Source organism: Scyliorhinus canicula, chromosome 5 (genome assembly GCF_902713615.1).
Source record: "Scyliorhinus canicula chromosome 5, sScyCan1.1, whole genome shotgun sequence".
NCBI lineage: Eukaryota > Metazoa > Chordata > Chondrichthyes > Carcharhiniformes > Scyliorhinidae > Scyliorhinus > Scyliorhinus canicula.
In genome coordinates this window covers 51,417,161-51,429,232 of record NC_052150.1, presented here as the reverse complement: position 1 = coordinate 51,429,232, position 12,072 = coordinate 51,417,161, and the positions used below count along the sequence as shown (strand labels likewise).

The 12,072-nt window shown below is 46.3% G+C and overlaps 1 protein-coding gene across 5 annotated transcripts in view; it reads right to left on the bottom strand.

Moving 5' to 3' along the window:
• The window catches only part of jarid2b (jumonji, AT rich interactive domain 2b), a 536,459-nt gene that overhangs the window by 54,497 nt on the left and 469,890 nt on the right, over positions 1-12,072 (bottom strand). For all 5 annotated transcript variants that reach the window (XM_038797042.1, XM_038797041.1, XM_038797044.1 and 2 more), the window contains 2 exons: positions 10,530-10,712; positions 9,897-10,027 (listed from right to left, as the gene is read on the bottom strand). In XM_038797042.1, coding sequence (XP_038652970.1) covers positions 9,897-10,027; positions 10,530-10,712 — 314 coding nt within the window. The remainder of the gene's footprint in view (positions 1-9,896; positions 10,028-10,529; positions 10,713-12,072) is intronic.

Below are 12,072 nucleotides of genomic sequence, written 5' to 3'. Positions count from 1 at the left end.
GCTAGAGGGTTAAATGGGCCAGTGAAGAGGGCGCATGTGTTTGCGCATCTGCGGGTTCTGAAGGCGGACATAGTCATGCTGCAGGAGACGCACCTGAAAGTGGCAGACCAGGTTAAGTTAAGAAAGGACTGGGTCAGTCAGGTCTTTCATTTGGGGCTTGATTCTAAGACGAGGGGGGCTGCGATCCTGATTAATGAAAGGGTACAATTTGAGGGAGAGGGCACAGTCGTGGATGGGGGTGGCAGGTTCGTTGTGGTGAGGGGTAAGCTCGAAGGGGTGAGAGTAGTCCTGGTCAGTGGGTATGCCCCTAATTGGGACATAGAACATAGAACAGTGCAGCACAGAACAGGCCCTTCGGCCCTCGATGTTGTGCCGAGCCATGATCACCCTACTTAAACCCACGTAACCCGTATACCCGTAACCCAACAATCCCCCCATTAACCTTACACTACGGGCAATTTAGCATGGCCAATCCACCTAACCCGCACATCTTTGGACTGTGGGAGGAAACCGGAGCACCCGGAGGAAACCCACGCACACAGGGGGAGGACGTGCAGACTCCACACAGACAGTGACCCAGCCGGGAATCGAACCTGGGACCCTGGAGCTGTGAAGCATTGATGCTAACCACCATGCTACCGTGAGGCCCCTCATGCTACCGTGAGGCCCCTATCTCCAAACATATCTCCAAACCCTTGCTAAAAACCTTTTTTTAAGACATGTGGATCTAAAATACACAACATTGCAATCTGAAATGTCAATCTGACTTGTTCTGATGTGTAATCCCATGTTCTCCAGATGCATTGGAGAATATGATTTGTCTTAATGATGACTGCTTAACACTGGCCAGATGTATCATCAATGCTCACTCCAAATCGGTTCCTTTTCAATGTCTGCCCATGCAGCGAAATCCACTGAATTGTTTCAGATAACAATTTAGGTAGGTCAGACCTTCCCTGAACAATGTTGGTGGTGTTGCCCCTTTACTGTGAGGTAGCTGTGTAAATTTCAGACCACTAGGATACTAAAGAAGCATGTTTTTGTTTTGTGCCTTCCATATTTTCTGTATATAATTTTTTTCCTGATCTTTCACTGATTTGTGAGTAAATCTTTACTTTTGCTGTGGTTTCTGTGTTCCTTTGTATGCTGCCTAGAAGGTGTAGAACTTTTGATGTAACTAATTAGCAAATCATAGTAACTTAACCTGGCTTTCAGCATTCAAGAATCTGAACCCACGATTGAAAGGCACTAGCTTTTTTCCTCCTTTCTGTCCTGAAGACGCTCACTCATGCTGGCTTACAGTTCCAGCTGAGCTTCTGGAACATTGCCTCGATGTTGCCAGGCTTTGTGTCTGAACCTATATAATGAGCAGCCATTTAATATGCGCTATCACAACCCTATCTAATCCCATCTTTCTCAAAAGTTCATGTCCATGTTTTCCACCAAGAGACACAGAGCAGTGCGAGTAGACAGGAGCCCTTGCTGATTTTTCTCCCTTCCCTGCTGCTAAAACCAATAATACAACTACCGTTGTAGCTGAATTGAGATGTCAGTTGAGATCATGAAACCTGGGCCATTGATAAAGTCCAAAAAAGCCAATCACTCAAAAAAAACAATTACCATTTGAATATCAGGATGAAAAGGAAAAAGCTACTTAGTGCTCCTGGTTCTAAATCATTCAGGTTCACCTGCAGGTGCTCGTTAAAGGAAATGTGGCGTATGTGAAGTGAGATGCAAAGGTGCAATCTTTCTTATCAAAGTATCGGCAATTTTTCCTAGTTTAGTGATACCAAGCTTGTCCCTTTTATGACTCAGCAAGAATTCCCAGTTCTTTCATGAATACAATGGGCAGAATTTTCAACCTCTCCTCAGGGTCTACTTCCAAAGTATTAATAACTTTTTTTCTCTTATTAGATAATAGCTCCCACAAATCTATGGCGCTTGCATAATGCTTTTGATTATTCATTCCATTCCATGAATAATGCATTCCATTATTGTACATTATCTTGGCTGGGATTCTCTGTCTTGGAGACTAAGTGCATCCACCAATAGAGAATCGGGACTGGTCTGAGCTGGCGCCGGGAGCGGAGCCCAGGTGCAAGTCTCACTCCTTAACCATGCAAATATATGCATGGTCGAGAGTTCGCCAGATTCCGTCAGAATCTCTGTATCGGGCTGGCATTTTTTTGAACAGGCGGCCTGTTACGAAGGTCCGGCGGCAGGCCCCCCTGCGCCCCCCCCCCCCCCCCCCCCCCCCCCCCCCCCATCCCAACCGTTACCCCTGTCTTGAAAGCTGAAGAACAGTTCAGGCAGTACAGTGAAAAATCAAAAGTCTTAAAAGCAGTAGCTATTACAAGTGTCAGAGGCTTACTCCAAAGCCAAGTATACTTGAAAGGGCTTCAAATCCCCTGACAGCCTTTGAAAGGCAAATCTTCCATTCAGTTTCACACAACAATACATTTCACATGCAATGATTGGCATTTTTATTGGTGCAGACACAGGTGTTTGGTGGATTGTTTATTTACCTTCCCCTTTACACATGAATGTATCTCCATTACCCTGCTTTGATGCTGACCACAATGTTTATAAACGCTCTTACTATGATTGACAACGTCTAGCCACATCAAAAGCAGCTAAGTAGTTTCTGTTGTGAAAAAGAGGAAGTAGCAGCTGTTGCTTGAAATACTTTTGTTTGAGGCAATAGATGTTAGGAAGGCGAAGTGAAAATGCAGTGATTTGCACTGTACTGTCTGGACTGCTCTTCAGCCTTCAGGCAGGGGTGACTGACTTGGCTAACCTTGCACCATTGCCTGCCAGGTGGAGTTCCTGATGAGGGGGTCAGAGCATCATGGTGAGGTGGGGGGGTTAAACTCTGGCTTAAAGCCTGTTAATTGCATGCATATGCATGCTTTAATTTACATATTCCCACTGCACAGGGAAGGTTGTGCATGCTGCCGCCAGCTGGGGATCGGAGTCTGGGCGGCAAACCTGTTTTTCGGGAGATGCTCCATTCTTCGCCAGAACGGGTTTCTCAATTGGAACCAAGGGAAATTCCCAGCCCTTGTGTTTCTAGATACCATTTTCACCCTTGTACCCAATTACTAGGTATACATAGAATTTTCTGAATTATATTCCTCTCCATTCTAGTTATACCCAAAGAGAGAAAATCAGGGAGAGTGATAACTCTATATCTTGCACCATTCCAGCTGTGTGTTTCAGTGATGTTTTTCAAGGTCTGGAGATGGATCACCTGCTGTCTTGACCATGAAGGGTCAGGGAGATAATCAAATAGGACCAAAATTACTTTTTTGTTTAATGAGCTTCTTAAATTAAAGGATTACCTTAATTTATTGCTATGTATCAAACATTTCATGAAAGTATTAATTTACTGGTTTAATAGTGTGTATGTTACTATTTAAGTTAGCAATAAGTATTCCAATCATTTTTATTCACTGTCAGAACCCATGGTTTCGAAAATCTTGTTACAAAGCTGGGAAAGGGAAGAGAATGAATATTGGAGGTGGAGGACTAGGCTACAGAGAACGTCCAGGACTGGGCGCAGACACTTCCGTGAGTAAATGATGTTTTTGGTGTTACTGCTATCAATGAATATTGTTTGTTGAAAGTAGTGTCACACTGGAACTGCTGGCTTTTTACTGCTGTATACAAATACAGACCCGGCAGGGCTGAGCAAGGTCTTTAGGGACTTCTATAACCCCCCAGGGGACGATGTGGATTTTATTAGGAGGATGCTAGGGAAGATCCCCGACTTGGACTCGCGTAAGCTGATCATGGGCGGGGACTATAATACAGTCCTGGACCGGTCACGTTCAAGAACGGGCAGGTTGCCAGCGATGGCAAAGGAACTGAGAGGGTTCATTGAGTAAACGGGGGGAGCAGATCCGTTGAGATTTAGCCGACCGACGGCGAGGGAGTTCTCATACAACTCCCACGTCCACAAGGTGTATTCCCGAATTGACTACTTTGTTGTGAGTAGGGACCTGCTGGCCGGAATAGTGGGGGCAGACTATTCGGCAATTGCCATATCGGACAATGTGCTGCATTGGGTAGACCTGCAGTTTTGTACGGTCAGCTTTCAGAGCCCGCCATGGAGGCTGAAAGTTGGATTACTCGCGGACGAGGCGGTGTGCGAGAGGCTGAGGAAATGCATGCAGAATTACCTGCAGGTGAACGATACTGGAGAAGTCTCGGCAGCGGTGCTCTGGAAGGTACTGAAGGCAGTGGCGAGAGGGGAGCCAATTTCAATCCAGGTGTACAGGGACAGGACAGACAGGGCAGAGACGGACCGACTGATTAAGGAAATTCTACGGACGGACAGGAGTTACATGGAATCCCCGAGGCCAGAGTTACTCAGAAAACGACAGAGGCTGCAGGCCAAATTTGGGGTGCTGACTACAGGCAAGGCTGTAGAGCAGCTTAGAAAGGCAAAAGACCCGATTTATGAGAAGGCCAGTAGAATGCTTGCACAACAACTAAGGAAGAGGGAAGCGGCTAGGGAAATGGGGAGGGCAGTTAATGGGGAGGGTAATCTAGTGGGTGACCCGGCAGGGCTGAGCAAGGTCTTTAGGGACTTCTATAACCCCCCAGGGGACCGGGGGGGGGGGGGGGGGGGGGGGGGGGGATGAGGTGATTCCTGGACGGACTGACCTTCCCAAGAGTGGGGAGGGGGTTTGGTGGACGGACGGGGGCCCTGGTCAGAATCGAAGAGGTCTTGGAGGGCCTGACGGTCATGCAGTCGGGTAAAGCCCCGGGGCCGGACGGGTATCCGGTGGAGTTTTACAAATAATTTGCCAGGATAGTGTGGCCAGTGCTTGTCAGTGTCTTTAACGAGGCAAGAGTCAGAGGGAGTTTACTCCCGACGATGTCGCAGGCCACCATCTCGCTTATTCTGAAATGGGATAAGAACCCAGAGGCTTGTGGGTCATACAGGCCGATCTCTTTGATCAACGTAGACGCCAAGTTACTGGCGACTAGAATTGAGGACTGTGTACTCACGTAATTGTGGAGGACCAAACCAGGTTTGTACAGGGGAGGCAGCTGCTGGCCAACCTAAGAAGGCTGCTTAATGTGATTATGATGCCCCCAGAGAGTAGGGAAGTAGAGATAGCTGTAACCATGGATGCTGAAAAGGCTTTTGATCGGGTCGAGTGGGATTATCTGTGGGAGGGACTAGGACAATTCGGGTTCAGGGTGGGGTTCATCGACTGCGTTAGGTTATTATATCAGGCCCCGGAGGCGAGTGTAAAGACGAACAGGACGACATCGGACGACTTTAGACTGCACTGTGGGACAAGACAGGGCTGCCCTCTCTCCCCACTGCTGTTTGCGCTGGCCATAGAGCCGCTGGCAATTGCACCGAGACCTTCTAGCGGCTGGAAAGGGCTGGTCTGGGGAGGAGTGGAACATAGAGTCTCGTTATACACAGATGATCTGCTGTTATATGTATCGGACCCAAGGGTGGGGATGGACGGTATTATGGCAACCCTGAGGGAATTTGGCCAGCTCTCAGGATACAAACTGAACATGGCTAAGAGCGAGATTTTTGTAATTTAGGCGAGGAGGCAGGAGAGTAGGCTGAAGGGGGAGAGTTTCTGATATTTGGGGATTCAGGTGGCATGGGACTGGGGCAAGTTGCATAAGGTCAATCTGTCCCGACTGGTGGAACGAGTGAGGGAGGAGGTCCGGAGGTGGGATGCGCTCCCGCTGTCATTGGTGGGGAGGGTGCAGACTGTTAAGATGATGATTCTCCCGTGGTTCTTTTTGTTTTTCAATGTCTCCCCATCTTTATCCCGCGGTCCTTCTTTAAGAGGCTGAATAAAATTATTGGATTTGTACAGGCGGGGAAGTCCCCGCGGGTGAAGAGGGTGATGCTTGAAAGGAACAACGGAGAAGAGGGGCTGACGTTGCCGAACTTCAGCAACTATTACTGGGCGGCCAGCACAGCGATGATAAGGAAATGGCTGGTGGGTGCGGGGTCGGTTTGGGATCGGATGGAGGCTGCTTCGTGCAGGGGCACTAGCTTAGCAGCCCTGGTCACGGCGCCTCTACCGCTTCCGCCGACACAGTACTCCACCAGCCCGGGGGTGGTGGCGGCTCTTCGGATCTGGGGCCAGTGGAGGAGGCATGTAGGGGAGGTAAGAGCATCGGTGTGGACCCCAATCTGTGGCAACCACCGATTTGCCCCGGGGAACATGGACGGTGGGTATCGACTGTGGAGGAGGGGGGTGGGGGGTGGGGGGGTGGGGATTGCGAGGATGGGGGATTTGTTCCTGGAAGGGACCTTTCCGAGCACGAGGGCGCTGGAGGAGAAGTTTGGGCTGGCGAGGGGGAACGAATTTAGATACTTACAGGTGCTGGACTTTGTACGCAGACTGGTGTCGTCCTTCCCATGTCTCCCACCGAAGGGGAGGCAGGACAGGGTAGTTTCTAGGGGAGAGGTGAGAGTCTCAGACGTCTACAATGAACTAATGGGAGCTGAGGATACGCAGACCGAGGACCTGACGCTTAAGTGGGAAGAGGAGCTCGGGGGGGTGGGGAGATGGAGGACGGCAGAGTAAGCACGACCACAACATGCGCATGGCTCAGCCTGATCCAGTTTAAGGTCGTGCACTAGGCCCACATGACAGCGGCCCGGATGAGCAAATTCTTCGGGCTGGAGGACAAGTGTGCTAGATGCGCCTCGAGGGCCGGCTAACCATGTACACATGTTCTGGTCGTGCCCTAAACTCAGGGGCTACTGACAGGGATTTGCAGAAGTCATGTCCCGGGTATTGAAAACTGTGGTGGTAATGAGCCCTGAGGTGGCAATCTTTGGGGTTTCGGAGGGCCCGGGAGTCCAGGAAGAGAGAGAGGCCGATGTTCTGGCCTTTGCTTCCCTGGTAGCCCGGCACGAATACTGTTAGCATGGAGGGACTCAAAGCCCCCGAGGGCTGAGGTATGGCTATCGGACATAGCGAGCTTTCTTGGCCTAGAGAAAGTCAAGTTCGCCTTGAGAGGTTCGCTGTTAGGGTTCACCCGAAGGTGGCAGCCATTTATTGACTTCTTCGCAGAGGAGCAAGCGTCAGGGGGGGGTAGAGTAGGGGGATATTGAGGCAGGTCCTTGCGTGAACAGAGCTGTGGTTTGCACTATGTTAAATTTGTGTCTTGACTTTTTTTTTTATACTGTACAATGTCACTTTTTCTATCTGCCTAAAATACCTCAATAAAATTGTTTGTTTAAAAAAAAGAATCTGGAATGGAGAATCCCAGCCAGTGTATAGTGGAGTCAAATTAGCTGATGAAACAAAGAAAGTGGAAAAGCAAGTTATGAGAAGGACACCAATAGTCTACAAAAGGATCTAGATAGGTTAAGTGAGTGGACATAAAAATGGCAGGTAGTGTATAACATGGGAAAATGTGAGGTTATCCACTTTGGTACGGAGAGTAGAAAGGCAGATTATTATTTAAATGGAGAGATTACAGAATGCTGTGGTACAGAGGAATCTGCGTGTCCTTGTACAGGAATCGCAAAACGTTAGCATGCAGATACAGCAAGTAATCAGGTTCTTTCTTTCATCAATTAGAATACTACAGATGGGAATGAGAAAAATGATCTTGCCCCTATTCAGATGAGTCAAATGATTCCTTGATTGACATTTTACTCCATTTTTAAATATCAAGCTGTCACATTTGTTCATAAAAATATTCACCACAGCTTCATCCTATTTCCACACTTGCTTTTAAGGATTTGATAAAAGCACTACTGAACTTAAATAATGAAGGACATGGGGAAAACATCATACAAGTATTTCATTTGATGAACGCACTGAAAATAAAAAGGTCTTTGAAGTGGATGAAAAACACAGAAGGGTATGGCATGAATATTTGCAGAAAAGGTCACATCTGAATGTTTAGCAACTAAATCCAGAGCAAAAGATAGAAGATATGGAAAATGGATTCATCTTGCATCAGAAATATAATGCAAATGCTGCCCCATTTTTCATTCCAGGAGGAAATTGGCTGTACACATCAATCAAGACACGGAGGGCAAATTTCAGGACAGAATTTCCGGACAATGAAACTGCATCAGTAATAAGTGAGATGAAGATGTTTATGCACATCACTTGAAGCAGTGGATTTGGGTCAGTTGCTTGGTCATACGAAACTGGACTATTGTTGCAGTCATCAGGGCAGTCGTAAGAATGCCACATTTTCAAAGGGAGCAACAATTTATATTGCATGTGAAAAGGGCACTGATTGGGTGGCAAATTGACCTTTAGTCAAAGTGTTTCTATGAAGAATGCATCTTTTTGAAAAATAAATTTAGAGTACCCAATTCTTTTTTTTACAATTAAGGGACAATTTAGCGTGACCAATCCACCTACCCTGCACATCTTTTGGGTTGTGGGGACAATACCCACGCAAAAATGGTAGCACAAGTAATGGCAGCACAGTAGCACAAGTGATTAGCACTGTGGCTTCAGAGCACCAGGGTCCCAGGTTCGATTCCCTGCTGGGTCACTGTCTGTGTGGAGTCTGCACGTTCTCCCCGTGTCTGCGTGGGTTTCCTCCGGGTGCTCCGGTTTCCTCTCAGTCCAAAGACGTGCAGGTTAGGTGGATTGGCCATGCTACATTGCCCTTAGTGACCAAAAAATGTTAGCAGGAGTTATTGGGTTACGGGGTTAGGGCGGAAGTAAGGGCTTAAGTGGGTCGGTGCAGACTCGATGGGCCGAATGGCCTCCTTCTGCACTGTATGTTCGATGTCTATGTCTAAACACAGGCAAAATGTGCAAACTCCACACAGACAGTAACCCAGAGTCAGGATCGAACCTGGGACCTCGACGCCTATGAGGCCACTGTGCCGCCCTTCCATGAAGAATGCATGATAGTCCCCCACGCTTTAGTTTAATTTTAAAAAGCTGCAATATCTGGGCATGTTCCTTTCGTCTACAGTGGACAGTTCCCTGCATATGAATACATGTAGCTTCTAGTAAACGTACAAGAGACACATTATGAGCCCAACTGATAATCTGAAATTGGTTCTTGGTGCAATTTTTAGTAGTTGTTCAGAAATGCTGTCCAATCAGACTTGCGTCTAGTGTTAGAGATAATGTTCTGAGTTTTGCAATAATAGGCTGCTCGAGTACGGTCAGTATTCTGCCTATTGCGAACAGCCAAAGAGATTTGCTGTTTGATACAGTCCGTCCACCATTGGGATGTACAGCCCAAGTACCTGGCATTGAAATTCATTGTGAGACAAAAGTGACCTAACTCATTCACTTGACCCTTTTCTTCTTCTCTACTCTTAAGACCAATGGTTTGCCATTTTAAGAAGCAGTCACAAATATATAGAGTACTCCAGAAAGTTATAGTCATAAACTATCAACAGTTTTCCTCAATTATTATATTTTATGAATAATATGGCATCATTAATCAAACCCATGAAACCCAACAAATGATTCGCCTCAATAACTTAACTTGTACTTTATGCACAATAAGGGATAAAATTAACGTGTAATTAGCATATCATAACGACAACTTTATTGTTCTTATGTGCTCTTAATAACAGATTCATTGTAGTGGAAAACCCCACTGACATTAGTGATCAGTGAAAGCAAGCTTGCTTTCTCACATTAAAACTTTCAACGAACTGGGGCGGCACAGTGATTAGCACTGCTGCCTGATGGCGCTGAGGACCCGGGTTTGATCCCGGCCCCGGATCACTGTCCGTGTGGAGTGTGCACATTCTTCCCGTGTCCGCGTGGGTCTCACCCCCACAACCCAAAAAGACGTGTAGGGTAGATGAATTGGCCATGCTAAATTGCCCCTTAATTGACAAAAGAAAAGAATTGGATACTTATTTTAAAAAAGGTTTCAACTAACTGCACAAAATATACCTGAGTTCTTTCAAAAGTGAAGAAATGTGGCTTAGTGTCGATCCACTTTCCCGTTTCGACTCTGCCGTTGCAATAAGGTAAAGTAGTTTTTCCATTGAAAATGCATTAGCAATGTATCGCCGTTTCAAGTCCTGTACAGGTACCAAAAAAACTCTCTTTAGATGAGAAGAAAAAAAATAGCACACCCAAGATAAAGATAACGCATCTTCTGCAGTAAATGGTGACCTTCGAATGTAATTCTCTGGTGGAGATGAAAGATGACTTCCACATCAAACAGTTCAACATAATCACTTGCATTTTACTGTAGGAATCTGAACAACATACGCCCCCCACCAAACATACACACACAAGGCCACTGATTTACGCCACATAGGATTAGGGCACATAACTTCACGGTCCCTTCCACAGTAGGGCTGGATGATGTCCACACTCCCTCACCAGGGTTAGGGCACTAATCAGGTCCATCACCTCTCAAATAGGTGAGAGTCATGCCCACCATCCTCATGCGGTTGCTGGTTTTGCCCAATAACCCTTAAAACGATTGGCTTTGCCCACCATTCCTTCTCAAACAGCACATCCATCTCAGCAGCACCAACAAAACACATTTAGACATAATTTTACTTGGTTTGTTACCTTAGCAGCTTCATAGCCCATATTTAACCACTCGGTAGTTGCGAAATGCACAGCTTCTGATACACTGTAGCCACAGCACACTTTGGAGACAAAGGCCCCTGGGGAACACACAATAAATTGTCCACTCTGCTGTACAGTACGGCACACTTTGATCCCCTCTTTACACAGGACCTCTGGAGAAATCTAGCAAGACAAATATGAACCAGTTAAGGGCAGAAATACAGTCAAATCAAAATATGTTATCCTACAGTCATCAGTATCTTTTACTATAGAAAGGTATGAGTGTTAACTAAGAAAGTGAAATTACTCAATCCAGTTCATAAGTATGCCATTTTTCCAATGTCTACTTGAAGCTCATTCACCATATAACAGAAGTTCATCAGCTATACACTTATACTCTTGCAAGGCCAGAACAGAGTTCAGAAGGGTCCAAAGTTCAGAACAGAGCTAATTCTCTGTTGCAGACTGAGTAATCCAAGTCTGAATCAATCATGCCCAAGTTACTTCAGAGCACCGATTGCCGAGTTGGCCTGGCTCTCTAATGGAACCCGAAGAGAAAGACAAATCACTCAGCAAGTTTTTCAATAAAATATTCTGAAATTCAGTTTCAGAATTTAGTGTTCATTAAGCATAGGTTTTTTTAAAAAATCATACCTGGCAGATGAATGAAATGAAAGCCACCATAGTCCCAGATGACCAGAGACTGCTCTACCTCTGAGGGGGGAGAGCTGACAGGTGGTGATTTAACCGGAGGATCATCCATACCTCAGGTCATGGGCAAGGTTGAGAAGGTGGGGCCTTCATGGATAACCTCAGCCTGTATAGGAATTGAACCTGCACTGTTGGCATATCTCTGCATCACGAACCAGCCCTCCAGCCAACTGAGCTAACCAACCTCCATTTCTAGCAGTTAACAAACGTGCAAGTAAAAAGGAAAGTAAAACGGTTTAATTTTAGTGATGTGCACCAGTGGCAAAGTACTTTAAAATAGGGTAATACCGTAATACATCAGAATGTGGATGTACTTTTGGTTCAGCTCTTTTGGGGGTTAGTCGGGAATTGGATAAAGTACAAAAACCAAACAGCACACCTAAGCAAACTTGAGAAATCTATACAGGTAAAGTTTGTTTATTTAATATGGAGCATACAAACATTATATGGATTACACATCCCACCACACACCTCCTTACCCAAGCCCAGAGAACATAGATATAGGCTGACAGAGCATGAGAATTGCTAGCTATGAAGAAAGACGCTGCTTTATTAATAATAATATAATCTTTATTATTGTCACAAGTAGGCTTTCATTAACACTGCAATAAAGTTACTGTGAAAATGCTCTAGTCGCCACACTCCAGCGCCTGTTCAGGTACACTGGGGGAGAATTCAGAATGTCCAAATTACCTAACAGCACATCTTTCGGGACTTGTGGGAGGAAACCTACACAGACATGGGGAGAACATGCAGACTCCGCACAAACAGTGACTCAAGCCAGGAATTGAACCTGGGACCTTGGCGCTGTGGAGCAACAGTGCTAACCACT